The following is a 27,425-nucleotide window of genomic DNA, read 5'->3' on the forward strand; positions in this document are numbered from 1 at the left end:
AAGGAATGCGGAACAGTTAGAGGGGCCACCCGCCAGATGAGACGTTACAGTGAGCACAGCTGCACGGCTGTGAGGTCTCCCGGGTAGCCGACAGGAGACAGCTCTTCTGCCAGCACAACTAAACCACTCCCTACAAGTGGCAGTATTCTTCTGGCAGGAGAGCATCTCCACCGACCTAGTGCTGTCCACCCTGGCACGTTTTTCGGTGAAACTTACGTTGGTCGGGGTGTGTTTTTTTCCTGACTGACAAAAGTGCTGGTGTGGACAAAGCCTAAGTTTGCAGATGACATTGAAAGTGGAGGCTGAGCAAACAGCGATGAACAGTGCCCCCAGCTTGCAAAGGGGTGGGCAGTAGGTGGCTAATGCATTTAACTGGAGACAAATACCAAATAATTGGGTTAGTAGCAATGAACTTGTCTGGGAAATATGCACTAAATGCAGTATGATCAGGCGTAAGTATATGGGAGTAAAGATTACTGTGAAAAAGATCCTGGAAACCCTCACTTTAGAACTGCTGCAGAAAAGAGGTAAACAATCCTAGGGGCTTGTCTACTGGGGGAAATTGACCAGAAGAGCTTTGGGGAATAAATTGTTCTGAAATAACTGGCAGTGGAGCCATTCTGTTCCAGAATTTATTCTGGAATAATTAGCCTGCTTTGTGAGCACACAATAATTCCAGAATAAAGTGACTTGGTGCCCTAAGTGACGTTTGACAACACAGGAAGGATTTGGATTCAAAATGCAGAACTTGCTTTGTGGAAGCTTATCTGGGGGAGGCAGATTCAAGGAGGACAGAGGTTATGACCAGTGGGGTTCATGGTGCCAGAGAAGGGACTAAGGCTATGTCTACACTGCACACCTTACAAGGGGACAGCTGCAAGGTACGCAGTGTAGCCGCTCTTTGTCACGGGGAGAGAGCTCTGCTGGCAACCAAGTAAAACCACCTCTAACGGGGGGCGGTAGATTCATCGCTGGGAGAGCGTCTCCTGCCAGTGAAGCGCTGTCCGCATTGGCGCTTTTCATCGTTAAAACTTTTGTCGCTCTGGGGTTTGTTTTTTCACATCTCCAAGCGACAGAGGGTTCCATGGAAGTGCAGTATAGACATCAGTAGAGGCTGCTCTGGGATAGTGGGATAAGCACAGTAGGTGACTGATTCTGCTAGAATAACCAGCAGTGAAACAGTTGCTAGTTAGGTTTCAAAGTTAACATCACATTGAAATAAAAGGGGTGCAGTTTACATCGTACTTTACAGGCCTGCGGACAGCAATTCTGAGCCCCAGGGCAGAGCAGTCAATGGGCTCCCTGGAAAGGGATGTGCCCGCCCGGCTGCCTTCACCACTGCCGGTACCACCCAGCATGCACCTAGGAGACAGGCAGGGCCGTACTTACCCATACGCAAAGTACGCAGCTGCGTAGGGCACCAGGAAATTTGGGGCACCACATTTCCTGGTGCCCTACGCAGCTGCATGCTGCTCTAGCCCCTGTTTGCCTCTTCCCCATGCCCCCGCCCCTGCTCCACCCCAGTCCCACCCCCACTCCACCCCTTCCCGTGAGGACCGAAGCAGGGGTAGGGCCTCCCCTGCACTCACCGGGCGGCAGGAAGTGGAGCGACCCAGCCCCAACCTGCTCCGCTCCGCAGGCTCATGCTGGGGTGTGGTTTCCCCCTACCCCCAAGCCTGCTCCTGCCCCCCTGTGGAGTCCTGGGACCAACCACCCTGTGGCAGGGCAGGGGTAAAACCCCCTTTAAAGCCCTGCCAAAATGCTGGCTGCAGACGGCTCTCTGGTCAAAAGGCCAGGTAGAGAGACATGGGTATGCAGCAGGGACCCAGCTGTAAGCCCTAATGAGGGCTAGCTCAGAGCAACAAGCAGGGTCCAGTGGGAACAGCTGGGCTAAAGAGTGGGAGGGCTATAAAAGCCCTGGGAAAGCCCCAGTGAAGGGGTGGTTGGGGAGGAGACAGGAGGGCTGTTTCTCTGTCTCCGTATCCACTGGAAGGAACCTCAAGGGCCAGAAGACCCTGGGAGGGGTCTGGTGTGATTGTTGTTTGGGGAATTGGGACTGCACAAGAACACTGTAAATAAAGACACAAAGGTGAAACCACTGAAGAAGGTGGTGGGACTCTTTATTATACCAGCCTAAACACAGGGTGCTGGCATAGACCCTGTGACCCCCCCTGGGCATATGGAGGCCTGGGGCCCCTCACAGCCCGCCCCCGCTGTGTAGGGCACCAGAATGGCTAGGGATGACCCTGGAGTCAGGGCCAGATTAATTTTTTGTGGGTCTGGTGCCAAATATATTTGTGGGCTCCCCTGGGGGCAATGGAGCATGTTGGGGGGAGGTTGGTACCTGGAGCGAGGGGCCAGCAATGGGGCATGGCAGGGGTGGCCCCACTCTGCCCAGCCCAATGCGAGGGCACTATTTACAAACCGACAGCGGCCAGATGTACAGTGGTCTGCCCAACCTTGTGCTGCCAGCAAGCCCCTTCCCCTCTGGGGCGGGCCCATGCTATGCCACCTCCCAAAACCCGCCTATGCCCAGCCTCCTCCCTATGCCAAGTCCCCCCCGCCTACAGCCCATCACAGCAGCCCAGCACCCTGCACGCCACCATCCCTGCCCAGTGCTCCCACAGCCCCACTTCAATTTCCCAGCACCCCAACACACACAAACCTCCCCCACCGCCCAGTGCCCCACACCCCCTCACAGCCAAGAACCCCACACAGACCCCACAGAGACCCACTCCCCCGTGACCTGCTCCCTGGCCGCACTCACAGGCCCTGCTGAGCCAGTGCAGAGCAGGGATCCCCCCACCCAGAACAGTCCTAGAGGGCAGAACACCTGAAGCTTGGGAGCACAGAGCAGTCCCCCCACGGGCCGCACCCAGCCCTCCCTGCCTGGGGCTGGTTCCTGTGGCGGAGAGGAGGCGTTTCCTTGCAGGGGCAGCACAGAGCAGCCACCAACTTCCCCAGCCCGCCAGCCTGCCGCTTCTGCCCGGGCAATTTAAAAGGGTCTGGGGCTCCCAGCTGCTGCCGCAACTATAGCAGCAGACCAGCTGGGGGCCCCAGGCCCTTTTAAATCACCCGGGCACCTGGGCAATTGCCCCCTTCCCCCCCCCCCGTTTGGGCCTGATACTTTATCTGGAGTGACCTCCAGCTTTGAACTTGTAACCTTCAGTGCTAAAACCCTGACTTTCTGCTGCTGGACTTAAACCAGTCCAGTCCAGCAGCCGCAGACACATGAGCAGAGCTGCTCAGGAACCGGAGTGTCCATTCTGCAGGGAATTCTAACATTTCAAAATGTCCTTTATCCTCACTTGGAATGAAAAGTTGCATTTTCAAAATTTACCATAAAACAAAAATTGCAAAAAATGTTTCAGACACATCAAAACTATTTTCTTGAAACATTTCATTTCAATGAGGTTGAAAAGTTTCATTCAAACTTTATCGTTTTGACTTTTCGGTCATGTTATAACTTATAACATAATATAGCATCTAAGTTGAAATGATAAAGTCTAAACAAATTATTACAATAACTTCCTGTTGAAAATTTTGTTGAAATTGATAGGATTCCATGAAACCTTTCAGTTTTGTCAAATCGGTATTTTCTGTGGAAAAACTCTTCCATCAGAAGGTTTTTGACCAGCTCTACTAATAAATATCTTATGTGGACCAGCCACTAGAGAGGGACAAAGACCCACTCTCCAAGTATGGGATATGTAAACAGCAGCAGCACAGAAATAAGTCCGGAGAGACTTACAGAAGAAAGGCCCAGATTTTTAAAGGTATATTGGCACTGCTGTGCTCAGCGTTGTGATGCCTAGCTAATTTAAGAACCTAAAACTCATTTTGAAAAGTGATTTAGGTACTCTGGGGGGCCTAAATCTTATTAATTAGATTCCCAAGTGCCTAAACCCCATAGGCTGAATGTATCAGGTGCCTAAATCCCATAGACTTGCTTGGGCTCCTAAATCAACTAGGCACTGCAATGCTGAGTTTGGCAATGCCTAGATGCCTTAAAAAATATGGTCCAAAGCCAATGGCATGATAACAAGGAACACAGGGACCTCTGGGTGTGAAAGGTGCTGTTCGGACTCCTGGAACAGAGCGGGCACGTGTAGTGAGTTTGGCCTCCTCCAGCTGGACAGCATGTGTGAGATCTGGTAGGAGGACACAGCCAACCAAGAACTAAATAATGCAGAACTAGAGTGAGTGGAAGTATTGTATATGCAAATTACACAGGTGTAAGGGTGGAAGAATTAGGCCCTCTGTCTCCAAGCTCAGTGGAGGCTTTTCTTTCCCTCAGGATATTCGATGTGTGGTTGGAGGAATGTGGTGTGGGATGCTAAGTGTAGCAGAGTCTCTCTACTTAAAATATCTTTTGTTCCCACATAGGACACAGTAAGGTATGTGAGGAAGAATCTAGTGGTTAAAGCCCAGGGGTGGGACGCTGGAGATCTGGTTCTGTTCCTGGCTTGGCATCTGACTTCCTGTGTCAGCTCAAATTGCTTCTCTTTCTCTGTCTCTCATCTGTAAAGTGACAATAATGGCTGGGCTGAGATTTTCAAAGTTGCACAAAGGATGTGGACGCCCAGTTCACATTGGATTAATTGGGCCTCGGAATCCTAGAGGCAGATCTGAAAATCCCCCAGTAGTTCTCAGTTTTCAGAAATGACCAGGGATTATTGGGATGCCCAAATTGAGACACCTTGAGGGAGCCCAGTTTCCAGACAGTGCTGAGCACCCACCCCCTGGAAGCCTGGCCCCTTCTAGGCATCTGCTGCTGGGCACCTGATCGCTGGTCAGTTTCGAACATTTAGGCCAATGACACCTTTCCTGTGTTGTCAAGTGCCTGGAGATGCACAGCTGGAAAAGCACAAAGTATTCTCACACCCTCTTTACAGCAGTCACAAAGGCTGAATGACTTGCCTGAAGGGCGGGGGGGAGCTCAACCTACAAGCCAGAGAACCAGAGTTTGACTCCTGGGTCTGATTCTTATTAGCTGTATTGCTAGCCACGCTCCTCCACCTGTAAAACAGGGATCTTCATCCTTATTTACCTACCTCACAGGAGAAAGGGGGCTGAGAAGGTTAGAGAAGAACATCTGTTCTTATGCTCAACTAGTGCATTAACAAAGAGCCATATTGGACAGATTGTGTGTACCCTTCAAGTCAGTCACTTTGCTATTTTAAATAAATGTAGTTTGCTTTAAGAATGTTGTTGCTGATGAGGGTTATTTCATATCACAGTAGCCACACTCAGGATGAGGAAACCAGTGTGTGAGCCCATGACCTGGCACCCCAAGGTCCTGCTTTCAATCTCTCCATTTTGTTTCCACTCCTTGGACATAGGGCTTCCTCCTATAAGTGCTGAATCTCGCCTTGTCTCAGTCTCCTGTACTAATCCCTTCAGGACATTTTGTAGTTTATTTCTGCCCTGGTTGTTTGCTCCCCATCCAGTGCTGGCATCATCTGCAAACTGGACCATTGTTGAATTTACACCTCCTTCTAGGACAGTGGTTCTTGTGCTGTTTTCCACAGAGCACTGCCAGGTGGTTTGCAAAGCTGCTTCTAATAATGAAGCATCTGTTGGTCTTCCGTCAGTGATGATTCTTTCTGCTGGCTCTAAACCACTCCGGAACTCACCTAGGGTTTGAGTTGCTGATGTTGTGGTTTTGACCAACTATATTGAAACAACTACCTCTTCACCCGCTTTCCCGGTGGCTGCTGTGTGTCTGTCTTTGGGGCAAATTCAGCTGTGATCAGTTTTTTGGACACTAGAACTGGATGAGTATGAGACATGCAGGAAGACAGTACCCAGCTGCAGAGCGATTAGAGAAACAAGGGGAGAGTCACTACCAATACAAATAAAGTGCCACACCCAGGGCACCAAGACAAAAGGGGAGGTGTAGCCCAGTGGCTGACCCTGTTAATGAGTTCAGTATCATCTTGGCTTCTTAGAGGGGTTACACAGACCAGACTGGATTCCTGGCTTAATATATTGTCTTTTCACACAGCTACATTGTGGCTTTGAAACCACAGATCTTGTTTGGTGGGGGGACTCGAGGATAGTAATGCTGAAATCCCTTGGAAAACCAGAGAGGGGGAATGTCATGCCCTTTAATAGGGTTTAGTATGTACAGAACTGCATCAGTTCTACTGGCTGGTGTGGGCCATGGTCCCACCCTTACCCCATCCTTTTGGGCTGTCTGTCTCAAGGAGCAATCTCCTCCTCTCAAGTTTACTGGAGCTAGCCATTGTCTGGACATGTACTTGCCTCAAAGTAGGGATGGGATCAGGATTGGGAGGCTGGATGGTTAAGAGTCCATGGGAGAAGCTTTAGTGTAAGAAGTGAGTCCACGGTAACTTTTAAAAACCACTGAACAAGAGTGCTGATAGTGTAGGTCACAGCACGGAGCCCATTGAATACGGAGCCCTCTTGAATCCCCGTAATGATCACGCCAATAATACGTGTCCTTTACCAGTTTCCAGACATTTATATATTGACTCCCTTCACCAATTGCCTGGAATAGATATCAACCCTTGGCTTTATCAAAACCACAGCATGACAATGTACAGCTCATAAACCGTAATGCTGTGCAATGGAGGAATATCAGAGAACATTCATCACCTCAATGAGCCAGTGTCTGTCAGACCTGAGTGAAAATAATAGTGAAAATTTATGGAAGGGCAGGAAGTATTCAACACTAAGATCCAAACTGAAAGTGTGAGCCAGATGTCAGACCACAGTGATGTCTGCTAGCTCAGGCAGGGGATCATGAGGAGAGGAGCTAATCAAATCCAAAAGGCGATCCAGAAAAATTGAACATCACAATATGCTACTTTACCACCCAACTCCTCAAAGTAGCTCTGAGGACAATACTTTCCTTTGCAAAGGGCTTTGGCTTCCTGCACGATGTAAGAACCATGTAAAAGTAAATTCTCTTCTTCCCTAGACCTGTTGGTAGCTCAGCCATTAATATGTTTAAAAAATTATTAAATATTCATTGGGTATAAGTCTGGCAGCTCTTCCTCAGGCATAACTCGAACAGATTTCGAAGAGTGGACTTTGGGATTTGGCCCCTGGAGAAGGAAAGTATGTCTGTTGGGTGCATGATGTCTGCATCGAGCATAATATCACTGCCACACGCAGTGAAATCACCAAGGCAGCAACATAACAATCAAAACAGTGGCTCAAGTTGGCAATAAGAAGTGTGCCCAGGGCTTGCTAACTGAGAGACCAGCTCCTAACCTAGAAAGTGAGCACTTTCCATGTGGTACTTTGCATGATTTAGGCCTGATTCTGCAGCTGCTCTGTACACAGAACTCACGCTGACAATGCCCAGCAGGAATGTTGCACATGCAAAGGCCTCAGGATGGGGTCCCACATGAAATTACACTCTCGTTCTCACTCTCATTCTCTTTCAGGAGGACTCTTCTGTGCACCTGTAAAGTTCGATTGTGTTCTGATCAAAAGCCCAAGTGGTGTTGAGGTGGTTCAAACTCTGGAAAACTGTGAAATGAAAGAAACCTGCTATCGAGTTTCCTATGTGGAATACTATTATGAAATCATACACAACTCTGCTGGGGACAGTGAGGAGCGACTGACGGTTAGTCAACTGCATGCGGCTCTAAAAGAGTCTTAGGGTTCGTCCAGACACAAAAGGTGTACTGCTTTAACTACAAGCCGCACAATTCCCTCTTTTGTGTGGACGCAAGTTAAACTGGCTTAAGGGTGCTCTATACAGGTATTGCTATTCCTATACAGTCAAGGGCAATTAGTTATAATGGAATAAGCAAATTTATACCAGCATAACTGGGCCCACACTATGGGTTATACAATGGTTTACTTCATTAAAAAGTCACATATCTAATTGAAATAGTTACACCGGTACAATATCTGTGTATTGGTGAGGTCTTATTTCACTGCAATGGATTACTCTACAATCCCAAACTAAGTTATAAAGCAATTCATTTTATTTTCTTGGGCAAAAGAATTCAGTCAAATGTTTAATGTGACTTTAAAGTACTTCTGACACAATGAAAGCTGCATCCTTTACCAGAGTTAATACGATTCATCAGTTAAAGATAGGTTAAAATAACCCCTTGCATGTAGACAGTATCCGCACACAGCACTGTCCCACAAGCAAGACTTACTGCCAAGTAGCTGGAATGCTGTGTCCCTTCGGGCGTTTATTGGCAGGGCCTTGCAAGTGATTTTAATGTCTTTGTTTTGCAAATCTTTTCAGGAAATTGATGTAGGACGGTGCTTGGGGAGCTGCACCTCAGGGAATCATTGCCTGCTTAGGTAAGCACAGCTGTTCACACACAGCCCCTCCCCTTACAGTAGGGTTAGCTAAAATCCTCTAAAAATGCAGCTTCCTTACAGAATGAAGGACAAATTCTGCACGAACTTATATCTGTGTATCTCCATCGACCTGAATTCAATTGAACAAGTGTAAAGTCAGCATCCAAGCTGCCTCCAAGGAGTCTGTCATTTTCATTCCATTGCCAGCTAGTACCATTGGGCTCCTGTCTCAGAGTTTGGTAGGGTATTTTGCACTGAGTTCACTTGGTCTTTCGCAAATTCACATCCCACTTTGGTATTTCTAGTAATGTCATGAGAGTCGAGCAAAGGGAATCAAGCATAGACTCTGAAGATGGCAATCCAAGTGTGAGTTTTATAACTTGGACACTGTTTCTACAGCAGTGGGTGCACTATAAGAATCTGGACAAAGAACTTGCAAGCTTTCTTGTTCTATCAGACAGCCAAATGCACATGTATTTAATAGGTTTCAGAGTAACAGCCGTGTTAGTCTGTATTCGCAAAAAGAAAAGGAGTCAAATAAATTGGTTAGTCTCTAAGGTGCCACAAGTACTCCTTTTCTTTTTACGTATTTAATAGATTCTAAAGCCAGAAGGGAGCACTGTGATCATCTAGTCTGACCACAGGCCATAGAACTTCTCCCAAATAATTCTAGATCATATCATTTAGAAAAGCATCCAGTCTTGGTTTAAAAATTGTCAATGATGGAGAATACACCACGATCCTTGATAAATTGTTCCAATGGTTAATTACTCTCACCATTAAACATGTATACCTTATTTTCAGTCTGAATTTGCCTGGCTTCAATTTCCAGCCACTGGATCATGTTATACCTTTCTCCTTGAGACTAACACTATAAAGCAGATTTTCTAATCATTTCATTGTTCTTGTGACTCTTCTCTGAACCCTCTCCAATTTAGCAACATCCTTCTTGTTGGACACCAAAGCTAGCCAGGATCTTATTGAAGACACTATGGCAATGATGGCCCTGCTATCTGTGGCCGAAATTGCCTTCTTTGCCCATAGAAGTCATGGCATGGTGAGGTGCCATCCCCGTGGAATCTTTCCCCCTTAAACTGCTCTCCATAGATGTCCCTCTGCAGGCATCCCAAATCTACAGTTGGTTTAAATGAGAGAGGGCTGGTAACAGGGTGTTCTTGGTGACAGTCTTTGGTTTTCACATTCACTTTCTCCCTTGATGTACCAGAGCCTGGATTTTATCATCTTTTTGACATGCTGCAAACTCACCTGTTGTTCTAGGCTTTGTCTGGGTGGGTGAGGTTTGGGAAATGGGAAGTGGTGTTGCTTGTTTTGAGGTTTGGTGCAGTCAGAACTTGTCTGGGGATGAGAACTGCTGTCTTTCGCTGCCTGTTGACATGTATTTGGCTACAGTTTGTTTTAGTTTTGCACCATGCCTAGGGAGTTCTGATAAACACAAACGAAAACAAATAAGCAACAATAAATAAATGATTCCCATTTTACAGATGGGGAAATTGAGGCACAGAAATATGAAATGGCTCAACCAAGGAGCCTGTGAGAGAGCATCAAACAGAATCTAAACTGGCAGATGCTCCAAGTGCATCTTTCCACTTCTGGGGCTGAGAGCAGCCTAACCACTCTCCACCTCCACTGTCTAGAGTCTTCTGTGCAGTTTGCTAATGCTTTCTCTGGGTGTTTAAAAATAGTTTATTTGTACTGTTACTATTGCTTTGTCCTCTTTGCAGTTCTCTGTACATGCTGAAGACTGTAAGCTCTTTGGGGTAGGAACCACTTTTTTTTCTGTGTTTGTACAGCACCTAACACAATAGGGTCCTGGTCCATGATGGAGGCTCCTGGGCAGAGAGACAGTGTAGCCTAGTGGGCAAAGCACTAGACTGGGACTCAGAAGACCTGGTTCTATTCCTGAATCTGTTGTTAGTCAGCTGAGTGACCTTGAACCAGTAAATTCACTTCTCTGTGCCTCAGTTTCCCCATCTATAAAATGTGGGGAAATTATACTTCCCTTGTAATTGGCTGTGAGATCTACTGATGAAAAGCTCTGTATGAGAGCTGGGCATTACCACAATACAAATAATAATTGTGCACCCAGGCTTGCTTCAGAGACCAGACATGAGTTGTGAGCCCAGCTTTGTCAGAGGATGTGAGCTATGAACCCAGATCCCTGGTCAGACTGAGAGTGCTACGTCTTCTGTGCATCTTGGTAATCAGTGCTTTTGTTTTTTAACGGAAGGGATTCGCAGAATGGAGGGAAATGCCTGGTTTGGGCGGAAGGTGCCTCCAGCCATTGCGTCCCTCACCAGTACAACACACACACATTCAAGAGCCGCAGTGGCAACATCCGCACCGTCTTCGCCATCCAGAAGTGTAAATGTGGGAGTTATTAGAAACTTCGGGGAGTGAGGGATTGGAGCTTCCAGGGAGGGGAGAGTGCAAATAGCACCTTGTCCTGCCGTGCCCACCCTCTGCCAGACTGTCTGTACTATATGTAAATGAGAGAAGGCTATTTTATAAATTAAAGGTATTTTAAACAGTGGTTGTGTGGAAATTAACTACCTCCAGAATGTTTTGCAACTTTTTAATAAACACTGCGGGCCATAGTCTGTGTCTGGGGAGCGTTTGCAGCTCCTAAGGACTCCAGTGGGAGCCCATGTGTATCCAAAGCCAGAATACGGCCTTGTAAGAGCCAGAACCTAGAAAGGCTAAAGATGGGCTTTTATGTGCCTCAGTGTTCTTCTCTCCCATGTTCTGTGTGAATAACTGCATGCCAAACACACCTGTCTGCGTGTCCTGTGAAAAGAGGCAAAGTGCATTACTACCGAGAGACAATTCAGCTGCGCAGCTAGGGGGCCTTCCCAGGACTGACCCCACCAGGATCCAGTACCTTTGTCATTTTTTAGTTTTTACAAATATACACTCACATACAAAATATGCTTGAACTGTGACAACATGGATAATGCCCCATAACACACACAGACACGGAGCGGAGGAGGCAGGAGAGGAAGGAGGAATCAGGAATCGGGGGAGAGGGAGCAGCAGTGGGGAAGCAGTAGGAATGGGGGAGAGGGAGGCAGGGGAATGTGTTGGAGCAGAGGCCCATCTGGACATTTTCCTTTCTTGGTGTGTAGACTCTGAGCAGTCCCAGACCTACACTGTTCTGTTTTACAAACAGCCCTGCCCTTGGCAATGGGGAAGTGTGCAGAGGAAGGAAAGAATCTGAACAGTTTCCTCCTGCCAATTAACTAAAAGCTACTCAAATTGCTTGTAATTAGCTCCTGTGTATTCTGGATAATTAGGAGCCCTCTCACGCTCCTTACATTGGATTAGAATAAATTATAGACACCGATTTTCAAAGGAGACTTCGACATTATCCTAATCCCATTAAACCTTCATCTCCTGTACCGTGCAGCCCAGCAGGGGGCTCAGATGGGCCAGGCACCCCACGGACTGCCTGGCCATGAGAGGATCCATTTTCAGGTCAGTCAGTCTAGGCTGTGATGTGGGGGAAATGAAAGGTGCGAGGAGAACCTTTCTGCCCCTGCCAGCCCTGTGAGAGTATCAGGAAGAGCAGCACGTCCTGGGTCTGTAAGGAGAGGAGGAGACCAGGCTGCAGTCACTTCCACTGGTGAGACGACTGAAGGTTTAAGGAGTTGCCCAACATTGCAGCCAGGTGTGAGAACAAACTTAGGAGGGTCCTTCAGCAGAGTGTTGCTGGCTGACTCCAGGTGGCTGACCGAGAGCAGTCCAATGTTCTCCCATCATTTTAACCCTTCAACCATTTTCTCCATCAAGCTAAAGTGCAGACTCTGGGATGAGGGCAGCACAGCTTGCAAATATGACTGAAGCAGCCTAACAGCCCAGCTGGCAGAGGCTGCCTGGGCAATTCACTGAACCTGTACTGCCCCCAGCCACCTGCTCCGAGGTTTTAAGGCCAGAAGGAACCAGTCTGATCATTTAGTCTGACATCGTACATAACATAGGCCAGACTCAGAGAGTTCTTGCAGGGGAGAGAACTCCCTAGTGTGTCCCTGACACTATCTGGCCCAGTGACTGGTGGTTGGACTAGAGCGTAGCTTTTAGAAATACACATCCAACCTCAGTGTAAAGACTCCAGGTGGTGATACATTTACTTCTTTGCATCTTATTTCCAATATGAATTGGTCTAGCTTCAACTTTTAGCCATTGGATGTTGTTATGCCTTTTTCTGCTAGATCAACGAGCCTCTCAAAGATATCTAGTATCTCCTTCTGTAGGTAATCATAGGTCATGCTCAAATCATCTCTTAATCTTTAATAGATTAAAAAGATTGAGTACCTTTAGTATCTCACTGTAAGGCAGGTTTTCCAGACCTTGAATTGTTTTTGTAGCTCTTCTCTGAACCCTCTCCAATTTTTTAATATCCCTTTTAAAGTATGGACACCGAAACGTCACACAGTATTCTAGTCGTGGTCTCATAAATGCTGTATACAGATGTAATATCACCTCCCTAGTCCTGTTTTCACATCGAAGAATCATTTCAGCTCTTTTAGCCACAAGAGCGCAATGGGAGCTCCTGTTGAGTAGGTTTCCACCATGACCTCTAAGTTCCTTTCAGAGTCACTGCTTTCCAGACTACAGTCTGCTGTCCTCTAAGAATGACCTATTTCTTTGTTCCTAAATGTCTGGCTGTGCATTTGGCTGTATTAAAAATCAGTGTTGTTTGACTGTGGCCAATTTACTAAGATATCCCATTGCTCTGTCTCAGTGACCTGTCCCTATCATTATTTACCACCCCTCATTTGTGTGATCAGCAAACTTTAGCAGAAATCGTTTTATATTTTCTTCCAAATCATTGATAAAAATATTGAATGAGTTGAGAGAAAACCATTCCCTGAGGAGTCTCAACTCATTGATAAATTCCCCATTTACAATTAGGTTTTGAGATCTATCAGGTTTTTTTTTGAGCAGTCTGATATGTGCCACATGGATTTTGTATAGTGATAATTTTTCAGTTGGAATCACATGGTTGTAAGCCAAAATTCAAGTATATTACCTCAACACAGTTACCTTTATCAATCAGACTTGTAATCGTATCAAAGAATGATATCAAGTTTGTTTGACAAAACCTATTTTCCATGAAACCATGATTGGCATGAATTATATTTTTGTTCCACATCAGTCTTTCCATTAATATTCCTAGAATTCATGTCAGACCTACTAGCCTATAACCAGTCTCTCCATATACCCTTTCTAAATATTGGCAAAACATTGGCTTTTGTCTGGTCATCTGGAATTTTCTCAGTTTTTCAAGTTATTCAGAGTTAACATCAAAGATTGAACATCATTCAAGTTTCAGTGGGGGAGGTTTAGGTTGGATATTAGGAAAAACTTTTTCACTAGGAGGGTGGTGAAACACGAATGCGTTACCTAGGGAGGTGGTGGAATCTCCATCCTTAGATATTTTTAAGGTAAGGCTTGACAAAGCCCTGGCTGGGATGATTTAGTTGGGGATTGGTCTTGCTTTGAGCAGGGGGTTGGACTAGATGAGCTCCCGAGGTCCCTTCCAACCCTGTTATTCTATGATTCTATGATTCATAGATTCCAAGGCTAGAAGGGATCATTATGATAATCTAGTTTGACCTTCTGTGTAACGCAGACCATAGCACATCCCTAACCTAATTCCTAGAGTAGTTCTTTTAGCAAAACATCAAATCTTGTTTTAAAAATTTCCGATGATAGAGAATCCACCCTGACTCTTGGTAAATTGTTCCAATTATTAATTACCATCACTGTTAAAAATTTATGCCAAATGTCCAGTTTGAATTTGTCTAGCTTCAACTTCCAGCCATTGGATCATGTTATACCTTTCTCTGCTAGATTGAAGAAACCATTATCAGATATTTTTTCCTATGTAGGCACTTACAGACTGTAATCAAGTCACCCCTTAACCTTTATCTTTAAGGTTAAGCTAAATAAATTGAGCTCCTTGAGTCTATCACTATAATGCATGTTTCTAAGCCTTTAATAATATCAATTGTCCAGGAGTCTCAGACAACTCCTTTAAAACTCAGGTGCAGTTACCTGGTTTTTAATTTTAGTAGATGCTGTTTATCATCCTCCTTACTTACCGTTAAAATAGAGAGTATATGAGTACTCCTGGAAAGTGACTTTTAAATTCTCTTTCTATGACTATTCCAATGTGCCATAAACACTTGTGCCAGCAAAACTTGATCACACAAATGTTTGTAGAAAGTGATAACAAAAGGGGCAGGAACATAGCTGAAATGAACTCAATGAAAAATTTGAATGAGTATTTGCAAAACATTTTTGTACAGTTACCCATCTCTCATGTATATGTGTATGCTTTGATGGTATGATAGACAATTGCTTTAATAGTCTTAGTATATAACTAGGGGTGGGAAAATCAATTCAGGAAAATTAAGAATTGGGCCTAAACTTTCCCCATTTCCTGAAACAGACCTTAAATTTCCATTGAAAATGGAAGTTAATCTAATTTGGCAGTCTCTCTTGAGCCACTGCAGCTCCTTTCATTCTTCTGGTACCCTGGGCCTTTGCTATTTAGGTAGATATAGCCATATTTTAAATTGTTTGGGGCAGAGACTATCTTTTAGTTATATGTGTATTCAGTAGGTAGCACAATGGGGCCCAGATCCCTGATTGGTGCCTTTAGGAGCTAAAACAACACACATAATAAATAAAAATATAGATTAAGGCATGATTCTGCAAACACTTATGCGTGTACTTTACTTTGCATATATACGAGCAGCTCCACTAAAGTCAATGGACTTGCTCATATATGTAAAGTTACAGTATCTGTGCTTGCAGGTGGGAGGCCTTAGTCATGAACCAAAATGCCACACATACCCCTGGAAATATTCAAATTTTGTGTGTTGCTGCTGCTGCATACAGAGGTTTTGCCCTACCCCACTGCAAAGTCCTGAGTACTCCGCTGGAGACTGTGTGAAACTTTGGGCACCATGTTCGGAAAGATGTGGCTAAACTGGGGAGAGTCCAGAGGAGAGCTCCAAAACGGACACAAGGTTTAGAGAACCTGATGTATGAAAAAAGGTTTTAAAAATTTGGCTTGTTTAGTCTTGAGAAAAGAAGACTGGGGGAGACCAGATAACACTCTTCAAATATGCTGAGGGCTGTTATAAAGAGGGCGGTGATCAAATATTCTTCATGTTCACCGAAGGCAGGGCAAGAAGTAATGGGCTCCATGTGCAGCAAGGGAGAGTTCGGTTAGATATTAGGAAAAACTTTCTAACTGTAAGAGTAGTTAAGCTCCGGAATAGGCTTCTGAGGAGGATCATTGGAGGTTTTTTAAGAACAGGTTGGACAGGGATGGTCTAGGTTTACTTGGTCTGGCCTCTGTGCAGGGGGCTGGACTTGATGACCTCTCGCATTTCCTTACATTTCTGTGATTATATGAAAATCTGATATAATTTGTTGTCCATAATCACACTTTGGTCTCTTTTTGCATTAATGCCTCTCACTTGTCTCCCGCCTGTTCAGTGTCTGTGCTTTGGAGTCTTTTCCCCAAGCCCCCAGTTTTTCCAAAGTGGCTACCTAAAGTTGGGCTCCGAAAGCCAGATTTTCAAAGGTGGGGAAGACCCTGAATTCAGTGATACCTGTGAAAATCAGGTCACTTTATTTAGGTTCCTGCATAGAGATTTAGGAGTCCAATTCTAGGCACAGGTCTGACAATTTTGGCTAAATGTATCAATGTATGTTTGCCTTTTGAATTCCTACCCATACTATTAATCTAAGTCAGCCTCTCAGAACTGCCACAAAACTTTACCAACCCAGGTAAAAAAATGCATTAGCCTGCCATTCCTGCATGGTGCTACTCCATCACCATCTTCATCTGCATCTGCCCCAAGGTTGGGAAGAGGGGGATGCTATCTGGTAATTCCCATTTTGTGCCTGTCCTCTATCTTTTACCCAGGGGCTTAAACATGTGGTTTTGGCAGAACCGTTTCATGGCTGTTCTCCTTAATTCTTTCTCCTCATTGTGTGTGTGCTGATGTGCCACTCATAGTGGCAGTTTACTAATGGGTGCAAGACGCTGCTTCCTTCAACACAGCAGGGGATGCATCTTTTGTGTGTTGTAGGATTCTGGCTAGTCCATTGGTCCTAAGACTGTTGCTGCTTTGTGCACATACAACCAAGCTGTAATTCCTGGTAATAGGTAACACAGACCTGGGCAGAAGAGGATGCCCTTGGTTTATCATGGCTGAATGTATTATGTATTACTTACAAAAATGTATGATGTATTACTAAGGTCCTTCCACACACAGTGCCACCTTTTCCCCAGACCCTTCCAGAGCTAGGCACTTCAAAACCTTGGACTCAGACTTACAAGAAATACCCACTTCGTTGGATGCATCCGATGAAATGGGTAGTCACCCACGAAAGCTCATGCTCCAATACGTCTGTTAGTCTCTAAGGTGACACAGGACTCTTTGCTGCTTTTACAGATCGAGACTAACACGGCTACCCCTCGGATATAAGAAATACTCAGTTAAGCTCCCTGCCCTCATGCATAGCCCTGGCAATGCTTGCTAGTGAAGTGCAAACGTACAAAGGAATTCAGGAACATAAGGATTGTCAGACTCTATCAGAGCTGAGGTCTATTTAGTCCAGTATCCTGTCTCTGACAGGGGCCAGCACCAGGTGCTTCAGAGGAAGGTGTAACTAAGAACCCCCTGGTAGCAGATGTGAGATAATCTGCCCCAACCTCCACCCCACATAGGTCTCATCCTGGTCTCTAATAGTTAGAGACTGGCTTAAAACCTGAAGCACAAGGTTATCTACCCCTTCTGGAAATTGTTGTTATAATGAATTATGGTAGCGCTGGATATTCTTGATATCCATAGAAAAGTCCAATGCTTCTTTGAATCTTGTTAAATTCTTGGCCTCAATGAGTTCCACAGTTAATCGCACACTGTGTGAAAAAGCATTTCCTTTCATCAGTTCTGAATTTCCCACGTGTTAATTTCATTGAAATTCTCCCAGTTCTTGTGTTTGTGGCAGAGATAACAAATGGTCCTGATCTACATTTTCTAGACAAGTAATTATTTTTTAGACTTTTATTATGTCCCTTCATATTCATTTCTCTTCTCAGGTAACAGTCCCAGTCTTTTCAATTGCTTTTCATATGAGAGTTTTTTCTGCCTCTTGATGATTCTTGTCGCTCTTCTCTGAATCCCCTCTAGCTCTACTAAACCCTCTTTGACTTGAGCTGTCCAGTATTGCACACAGTATTCCAGATGAGGCCACACCATTGGTTTGTATAAAGACCATGAAATGCCCCACTAAGGGGCTGTTTCACACACACAGAATGACTGTATAATGTTACTCCCCCCCATACCCCCCCCATGAGATGGCAGCTCCTTGCTGGATTGTTCTTTTGGGAATGGGGAATATTTGCCTAAAACACGGGAACATAATAACAGGGAATCCTCTAAACCATCATTAGCCTCTTTAATTGAGACTGTGCAGCTGGAAACGAGGAGGACAGGGTAGTTCAGTGTGTCCAGTGTGATCCCTATATTGCTGCTGGCCAGGCCGTGCTGAGGGTCCCGTTGGATGGAAGATAAAAGCTTCCTGATGTGGAGTTGTGTTGGCAGAGAGAAAATGGCGTTGGCTGTGAGGGAGAGGTAAGGTCATGCTATTGCCATTGCCCTCCCTAGAGAGCTGAGTTAAGGTTCCATGGTTGGGCCGTGTGTGAAGCAGCCCGTTAATTGTACATGTTCTACTTTTCGTCAGTCTGTGCTTTGCTGTTCCTTCTCATACTAACGTTCTCTTCAGGGATATGGGGTGAGAGGAGGCGATTTCAATGGGAATTGGGTGCCTAGATAACTTTTGGATCTGGCCTTTGTCTCTAACCCGGAGTGGGTTTACTCATCTGCCATGGCTGGGACAGCAGGTCTTTATAGACAATGTTAGACATTGCTCTGTGTCTCAGGGAGCTTGACTTCCCCCTGATACTAGTGCTGCAGAGAGAACCACTGCCAGAGAGTCCCTGCCTGCACAACAGCTCCCCTGAGAGCCACAATCTTGTCAAAGAAAAGAGCCTGATCACTACTAGGGAAACGTATGTCACAACATTCTCCCCATGTCTGTCCCCAGACTTCCCCCTGATCTCATCTGGGGTACAGTGCTAAGGTGACAATGAGATCAGGAGGACTTGTGGCACCTTAGAGACTAGCAAATTTATTAGAGCATAAGCTTTCATGAGCTACAGCCCACTTCGTCGGCTGCATAGAATGGAATATATATACAGATAAGTTGGAAGTTACCATACAAACTGTGAGAGGCTAATTAGTTAAGATGAGCTATTATCAGCAGGAGAAAAAAACTTTTGTAGTGACAATCAGGATGGCCCATTTAGACAGTTGACAAGAAGGTGTGAGGATACTTAACATGGGGAAATAGATTCAATATGTGTGGTGACAATGGTGAACAATGCATGTCTCAGAGATGGGAGTGTAGTGAACTGGGGTAACGTGGCTTCAGAAACACCTGGAGCGTAATCACTATTGTCAATTTAAAACCAAAACCCTTACACAGAGCACAGCAGTGACCCATGGTCCTGCAACATGCCCAAATATGCCCTCAATGTAACTGTGATGTACCCCCAAAGGCCCCCACAGAGCATCCCCACCACCAGAGAATGGATGATGGGGAATGTGGGATGTCCCAAGAGCTTTAAAAGGCTCCTGAGGCACAGATCTGCCCTAAACAAGCCAAAATAGCCTCTTAGGGAAAGGTCATTATAAGCCTTCTAAACAGAGGCTGCTCAGACAATCTGCCAGCCTAGGCAAAACTTCAGTGTGCCTCCCCGCTCCTCATAGGCCTAGGTTGGCGTATTTGGCCCTGACACACAGGATCACAACACCACTCAAATTTGGTTCTACCACCCCTCCATCAGGAGTGGCCAGGCCAGCACTGCCATCCTAGACAGCTGCATAGTTTGTTTATAGCTAGAGCGGCCTCTGGTCCTAAGGCTCAGTTCTGTTCTGTTCATTCCCTATGAAGTACCTGGCATTTGCCACTGTCAAAAGACAGGATTCTGGGCTAGATGGACTTTTGGTCTGACCCAGTATGGCTGTTCTTAAGGGATGGTGAGTCCCCCCAGTATTGCCAACCTCAAGTGTTCAAAAATTTTGACTCAGGTCCAAAAATACAAGAGATTGGCCTAAAAATCATGAGGGTTTTTTAAAATTTTGAATGTGGTAGTGGGGAGTTTCCCCCTTAATCTTCAGGTTTCTGAGACTTTAGGTTACTCTCAGGGCATATTTTCAAGCTTTTAACCACAAGGGTTAGAAAATTACATTAAAAAAAGTAAGAAGAAAGAAACTGAGATTTTGACATAATCCCATGACTCCAGAAACTGGGGATTTAAGAAAAAAACACCAAATATCGTGAGACTCACAGTAAAGTCACAAAAGTTGACAAGAAGTGACCCAACGGCTGGAGGGGTGGGCATGGCCCCTCTGTGCTTCCTACAGCACCTAAGGTGGTGGTCGGGTCACTACACAAACCACAGAAGAGAGTCTCTGGCTTTGTCTTCCAGCTCTCCAAACTGCTTTTCCTAGGCACCCCATTCTCTACTCCCTCCCTGCACAGCAGAGGTCCAGGCCCCCTCCCGAGCCCAGCTTCTGCCCCACTACCTGAGAAGGCTCTGTTCAATCCCCATCTCTCCAATGCCTCTTCCTTCTCTCTACACAGCTCTTCTGTGAGGCAGGGCAGGAGTATTATTCCCATTGTACCCTGGGAACTGAGGCCCAGAGAGATTAAGGCCAAAATTACTAGCCACCTAGAAACATTCTGTGGTAAATGTCTTACCCAAGAGCACATAGGAAATCTGTGCAGAGATAGAGATAGAAACCAGTCCTACTGTGGTCCATTGTATCAACCATAGGCTCATCATCTTTTCTTTCAAACTTCTTGCCTCATTCACTGCACAGACCTGTGTTTGTGTGCAACTGTTTACAAGGAAAATTCATCTGCATGTCTCACTGTGTTTAGCAGAGATGGATATGCAGGAATAGGTGCACTGAACAGTCTGCATAGACAAGGACATTCATTTAGCTTAATTACTGGTTGTGCTACATGAGGGAGCTAGTTTTTGTTCCTGGCTCTGTCTGACATGACCTTGTGAATCCTTTCTCACACTTCCAAATTCCTAGTTTTTCAGGTTGATTTGACATTTTTGTACATTTTAGAAAATGCAAAATCCAGTTTGATAGAGACACTTAGCTAGGGTCGGTCCTCGGGCCGGTTTTGTTCAATATCTTCATAAATGATCTGGAGGATGGTGTGGATTGCACCCTCAGCAAGTTTGCAGATGACACTAAACTGGGAGGAGAGGTAGATGCACTGGAGGGTAGGGATAGGATACAGAGGGCCCTAGACAACTAAGAGGATTGGGCCAAAAGAAATCTGATGCGGTTCAACAAGGACAAGTGCAGAGTCCTGCACTTAGGACAGAAGAATCCCATGCACCGCTACAGACTAGGGACCGAATGGCTCGGCAGCAGTTCTGCAGAAAAGGACCTAGGGGTGACAGTGGACAAGAAGCTAGATAGGAGTCAACAGTGTGCCCGTGTTGCCAAGAAGGCCAATGGCATTTTGGGATGTATAAGTAGGGGCATTGCCAGCAGATCGAGGGACGTGATCGTTCCCCTCTATTCGACATTGGTGAGGCCTCATCTGGAGTACTGTGTCCAGTTTTGGGCCCCACACTACAAGAAGGATGTGGAAAAATTGGAAAGAGTCCAGCAGAGGGCAACAAAAATGATTAGGGGACTGGAACACATGACTTACGAGGAGAGGCTGAGGGAACTGGGATTGTTTAGTCTGCGGAAGAGAAGAATGAGGGGGGATTTGATAGCTGCTTTCAACTACGTGAAGGGGGGTTCCAAAGAGGATGGATCTAGACTGTTCTCAGTGGGAGCTGATGACAGAACGAGGAGTAATGGTCTCAAGTTGCAGTGGGGGAGGTTTAGTTTGGATATTAGGAAAAACTTTTTCACTAGGAGGGTGGTGAAACACTGGAATGCGTTACCTAGGGAGGTGGTGGAATCTCCTTCCTTAGATATTTTTAAGGTCAGGCTTGACAAAGCCCTGGCTGGGATGATTTAGTTGGGGATTGGTCCTGCTTTGAGCAGGGGTTTGGACTAGATGACCTCCTGAGGTCCCTTCCAACCCTGATATTCTATGATTCTATGATTCTATAGCCTTAACTAAACAGGGAAACAGAAATTCTATCAAGGGTATCCCCAAGCTCCCCCATTCCACCTAGTGAGCAGCATGATCTCCATAGCCTCACCACAACCCTCTGCTAGTTAAGAAAGCAAACACTTTACAAAGGGGTTGCACAAATATTTTCTAGACAACAGTAGAATGCTGAGAATCATGCGTCCTGGTTTCTCTTCCTGGATCTGGGAGAGGAATGTACAGATTGAACACCCAAGAACAGAGATTTAGCAGGTGTCTGCTGAAAAGCAGTGTGACTAAGGGGATAACAGTCTTTCATGTTGAAGATGTGGGCTCTATTCACTCCTCTGTTTAAAACGGCTTTATGCACTTTCTCAGCCACTTTATGAGTAAAGTGAGCGAAAGGGGACAGGTTTCAGAGTAGCAGCCATGTTAGTCTGTATCCACAAAAAGAAAAGGAGGACTTGTGGCACCTTAGAGACTAACAAATGATTTGAGCATAAGCTTTCGTGAGCTACAGCTCACTTCATCGTGAAGGGAATAGCTTTGGCTGGGAGGGGCCCATATTAAGGCCAAGAGCTCATGAGCAATCTGGGGTTGCTCTCACACTTCTCTTGGCTTTTCATCCTGGCATGCTTGAGGTGTACCTCATCTTCACCAGCCTGGCAAACGGTTCTTATTTCTCATGTGTATTGTGGTAGCACCTGGAGCCTGCCATGGTAGTCCAGACACGTAGTGACACAGTCTCCACCCTAAAGAATATACATTATAAATGGCCATGACAGACAAAGGGTAGGAAGAGAAACGGAGGGCAAGTGACTTCTCAGCAGGGTAGGGACAGAGCTGTCCCACAGCAATGCCTGATCCACTAGCCCCGACTGAGCACTGATTTGCTGTTAGGAGGTAGTTCAGTGCAACAACCATATGCCCAGGAGTTGTTTTCACAGCAGGGAATGGGGTTTGAGCCCCTCTATCCAGTCAGTATGGGACTGTGTCTACAGTATTAAGCTATTTTAATCACCTGAGCGTCTAACCCTGCTCAGAACAGATCTAGATGGTTATAACGGTGGTGGTTGAAGGTGGTGGGTCTATTGCACTTCTCCCGAGGTCCAGGTATTTGTTTTCAGACTAGTGGCAGTCTGTTGTCCCTGCCCTCTCTTTCCTCCCCCCACCCCCCAATGTTATGCATGGTTTGAAGTATCTTCCTTGAATATTGCACTAGAAAATGTCTCTTGGCCCTGATCTCTCATCACTCTGGACAGTGGTTCTTATCTGTCAGGTGCATTTCTTACCTCTGCTACATGAGGGGCAGAGTCCATTCCACCCTTTTCTACACTCTTTGTTCAGAGCTGTTCAATTCCTGAGCACAAAGGTCCTCCTGTTTGCCCCATTAATGCCATCATTAGAAGGCAGTTAGTCTCCTATGGAGAGCAAACTCGGCTCAGCCAGTGCCTTACTACAATGGACATGGATGTTTACTCCAGAGAGCAGCGCAGGTGCCCTTCCTGCCTGCTCCCTTCCCTCCACATTCTGCTCTCAAATAACAAGAGTACACAAGTGGGCTTCCTGCTCCATACAGCTTGTGTACTGGGCTAATTGCTGAAAGGCGTTCAGTAGCCCAGTTTCACACCTTGTTAGCGCTGCAATTAGCTCTCTTTACCCTTCCTGATGGCTCATTTACATATTTGACTTAATTCCATCTCTCCCCCCTGTTATAAATGTGGTGCTGGATAGAGGGTGGGAGTTATGCAGGGGGACTGGAAGAGGACAGCCATGCTGAGACTCCTGTTGCTGCTGCTTCTTGCCAGGCTGCAAAGCTGCAATCCCAGACCCCCCAATGTCCTTCCAGAGGAGGATTCAGAAGACACAAGAACAGAGGCTCTTAGGAGGCTTTTGGAAGTATTTGGCATAGAAGACCCTCCCCGCTCTCCCCATCATATCAAGCAGCCTCCCCAGTACATGGTGGACCTGTACAACACGGTAGCAGGAGCTGATGGCATCACCAAAGACCCTGACATCCTGGAGGGAAACACCGTCCGCAGCTTCTTGGATAAAAGTAAGAACTCTTGGTGGCTTCGGTTGCCCTAATGATCTGCTAGAGTTTGTGTGTAGTTTTCCAGGGCTCTTGGTGCTTGTTTGAATCCTAGAAGCCAAGGGGAGGCCTGGAGTAAGCAGTATCCCATATGCGCTGATGAAGCACATCCTCCCAGAGAATGTGCAGCATCAGAATAGAGTGTTTAGAATGTGCCCATGTGATGTTCCTTTTAGTTTGGCTGAAACTGGGGTCACCAAAGTTTCTAATCTGACCCTTTGGTCCAGCTCACAGTGATGAGATGCATTTCCTGTTCATCTTATCGAGTGTGGCTAAGAACGAGAGGATCCTGACAGCAGAGCTGCATCTCTTCAGACTGCGGACTAAGGTGGCTGAGGGACCTTTCTACAAGAGACATCACTTCTGCCAGGTAAGGAGAGATGAGAAGCGCACATGCCTCTGCTTGGAAAGTGCATGGGCCATATTCTGCTCTAGTGACACTACTATGAATCTGGAGTGACTCTTGTACATTTACTGAAAGTGGGATTTGGCTCCTGGTTTGTGTGCTGACCTCACCAAAGTTGGATCCTTACTGACTTAAGCTAAATCAATATAAACCACTTTTAAATCAATTTCAGTGTCCACACAATAAGTTGCACAAATTTAAGTAAATCAGTTTCTAAAAAATTGGTGCAATTTTTATGGGTAGACCAGGCCTTAGATTACAGAGGTTTCTGACTAGGCTAACTTGACTTTCCCCCATCTCTTCTCCTTTAAAACATAGACTTTCAATGAGATTTTCCTCTTCCAGTGGCTCCTGGTGCTAACTGCCTTGTATTCCCTATCCCCAGGTGAGTGTCTATCAAGTCCTGGACAAGAACAAACTGGATTCCTTTGAAGGGAAGAAGCTGCTAGCAGCCAGACTTATCGCTTTGCAGGGCTCTGGCTGGGAGGTGTTTGGCATCACACAAGCTGTAAGTGTCTTCAGCCTAAATTCAGATGTGTACAGAGAGGAAGAATGAAACCTTCCTATCTCTTCTGTCAGCAAACTGAGCTCCCAATGCCCTTCCTTGGCCTCCAGCTGCTTCAGCCTAGAGGGGCAGCTGCTGGGGGAGGGGAGGGAGGGGATGTCTGTCAAGGCTTTTCTGACAGGTTTCAGAGGAGCAGCTGTGCTAGTCTGTATCCGCAAAAAAGAACAGGAGGACTTGTGGCACCTTCGAGGCTTTTCTGTGCAACCATTTGAAAAAGCTGGCTGAGTCTGCTGGCCCTCTCCTTTGACACTGCAGCCTTGACAGCAGATCCAGCCATTTCACAACCCTGGGTTCTTGAATCAACAGAGGTGACCTGCAGGGGTTTCCACTGAGGCTGTGCTAGCCAGGCCAGCCGGGTTTAAATCTTATTTACAGAACTGCTTTTGAACCGTATTGAAATGGCTCCTCTAGAACCAGATGTAGCCCTGAGTAACACAGCTGTGAGCATGGACAGCCCAGATGTTACAGTACAGATGTCGTTAGGACACTGGCTATAATCTTCACAGTCTGAGAAAGGGACAGAGAAGTCTGGATTTCTGCTAAAATTTAGTTTGAAGTGAGGTTATGATCAGGAAAGGGGAGATGGAAAGCTCAGTGGTTTGAGCATTGGCCTGCTAAACCCAGGGTTGTGTCTTGACCACATCCATAATCCACCATTTGGGTCAGGCTCCGAAGGGATGATCCAGGAGCCAGAAAGAACCCACCATGACTGATCCTTGGCTGAGTTTGCAGGGCTGGTGGCAACCAGGAACAAACATCTCTTCCCTTGGCAATGGGGCGTCTTCCCTCGAAACCAGAGAGACTGAGCCCACCACGCCAAGGGGCAGGTGGTGTAGTGTTGAGAGTGTGTATTTCGGGAGAGACGCCTGGCACCATGTGTATATTTGCAGGGTGACATCCGGTGCAGTGTCTACATATGTGGGGTGATACCAAGAGCAATGTACATATTTTTAATATGAACCATGGTAAAAAATATATGCTCAATATCACAAACCAGGTGTGTCTAGATCCATGGTTATTATGAAACAAGAAGATATTTTCCAGAAATATTAACTAATGTAAGAACTAGTCAGGAGAGAAAAGGCACCAAGGAGATGTGACGGGCTTCCTCTGTAAGGGCTTGAGAGGCAATGTGTCCATTCGCTTATAGAGCAACCTTTAGCCATCGGTCACAGGATTCTAGAATAAAGGGTGAGCTCTGGGCCCACTGAGAGCTGCACAGAAATAGCACCGGCCGGGGTGTCTGGGGAGCTCTGGCTCCAACCTGGGATCAGACCCAAGCGGAGTTGTTCTCAGGGAAGCTCAGTTCATCTCCTTTCCTGACTGCAGGGCTCAGCACAGGCAAGGGCAGGGACACGTGTGCTGCTTGTCCCCCTTGGCTGCATGCAGGATTCAACCCCAGGACAGGGGAATAGCAGGGCTGGTGAGCCTCACTGCCCACTGCTGATCTGTGTGTTAGCCATCATCAGGCAGGGCTGGCTGTAGGTGTTTGGACTGACACAATCTGAGGACTGAGACGTCCTCACTGGTTTGGAAGATGCATAGGTACCCAGTATCTCCTTTCTGTACCTCACGGTGCCTTCCTGGGGGCTGGGTCCTGTCCCTTCACAGGTGCTGCTGCCATGCTGACTGTTGTGTGGTTTTGCAGGTTCGTGACTGGATGGAAGAGGACAGCAGTAACCACGGCCTGCTGGTGACTGTCCGCGGCTTGGGGAGTGCTCCAGTGGATCCCAGCATGGTGCGATTTGCATCAGGAAGAGATCATCATGAAAGCAAGAAGCCCATGCTGGTTCTGTTCACTGATGACGGGAGACGAGGAGCTGCTCTGCCCATCAGCAGCCTCCCAGGTCAGGCAAACCCACCCATGCTCCGCAGGGAAGGACACAGAGTCGATGAAATAATGAGGGAATAAAGTGCAGCTCTTCTCTGCAAAGGGGCTGCAATCACTTCCTTACTCACCATTCGAAGTCACGGTTGCTGGGGCCCAGATCTGCAAAGGTATTTAAGCACCTAACTTCCATCCAATGGGAGTTAGGTGCCTAAATACACTTGAGGATCTGGGCCCTGCTGACTAAACTAGGGGTCACTGCTTTGAACGCTTCTAACCCGTTTGGAGCCCAGGCCAGCTGTGGGAGGGGGGCTTGGCTTGTCCATGGCTCCATGCCTCACCAGCTAAGTTCCAGCTATACTTGCTCTTGTTCATCACGGGTGCAATGCAGGGAGCCAGGGACTCTGATCCAGGGTGAGTTTGCAGGGCTGGCAGCTGAGATAATTTATGTGTAATCTGAGGAGATTCAACATAGAGTGAGAGGCAGACTGCCTCCTCCCCCCCGTCCCCTGAGCCATTTGGGTAAAGTTCTCTCTCAGAGCAGAACTGGACTGTAATTCTCTGTCCTGCACAGCTTTCCCCTTCTGTGAAATGGGCATAACAATCGCTCCCCAGCCTGCCCCTGAAAAGCACTGTGCGAGCCTCAGGTGGAAGTGGCTAGTTATCTGCAAAGTATAAAGTATTAAAGACCCTTGTTTTTATGCTGTCCCATGAAAGAGGAACGGGGGAGGGGCATCACTGTTAAATTAGTGGTTGCAAATTTAACACAAATGAAAAGAAATGCTGCTTCCCTCCAGCTTGTGGCAGTGATCAAGCAGTGGAATTTCCTGCTGTTGGATAATAACACTTGTAATTATGCTGGGATGGGCTAATGAAATGTCATGGTTCAGGCTCATCAGCTGGTCTCCAAAAGGATCAGATCTTTCCTCCTTACACAGATCACTGTGGCATTAGCCAGGTGTATTGCAGGGATGGCTGCCTCGAGGAATTGCCC

At 46.4% G+C, this 27,425-nt stretch overlaps 1 protein-coding gene across 2 annotated transcripts in view; it reads left to right on the forward strand.

Moving 5' to 3' along the window:
- LOC140903239 (bone morphogenetic protein 2) overlaps positions 1 to 27,425 on the forward strand; it is a 33,557-nt gene that overhangs the window by 4,546 nt on the left and 1,586 nt on the right. For both annotated transcript variants that reach the window (XM_073324201.2, XM_073324202.2), the window contains exons 3-8: positions 7,419 to 7,600; positions 8,240 to 8,298; positions 23,349 to 23,596; positions 23,860 to 24,002; positions 24,424 to 24,546; positions 26,252 to 26,450. In XM_073324201.2, the coding sequence (XP_073180302.1) occupies positions 7,419 to 7,600; positions 8,240 to 8,298; positions 23,349 to 23,596; positions 23,860 to 24,002; positions 24,424 to 24,546; positions 26,252 to 26,450 (954 nt within the window). The remainder of the gene's footprint in view (positions 1 to 7,418; positions 7,601 to 8,239; positions 8,299 to 23,348; positions 23,597 to 23,859; positions 24,003 to 24,423; positions 24,547 to 26,251; positions 26,451 to 27,425) is intronic.

The sequence above is a fragment of the Lepidochelys kempii genome, chromosome 25, assembly GCF_965140285.1.
Source record: "Lepidochelys kempii isolate rLepKem1 chromosome 25, rLepKem1.hap1, whole genome shotgun sequence".
Classification (NCBI taxonomy): domain Eukaryota; kingdom Metazoa; phylum Chordata; order Testudines; family Cheloniidae; genus Lepidochelys; species Lepidochelys kempii.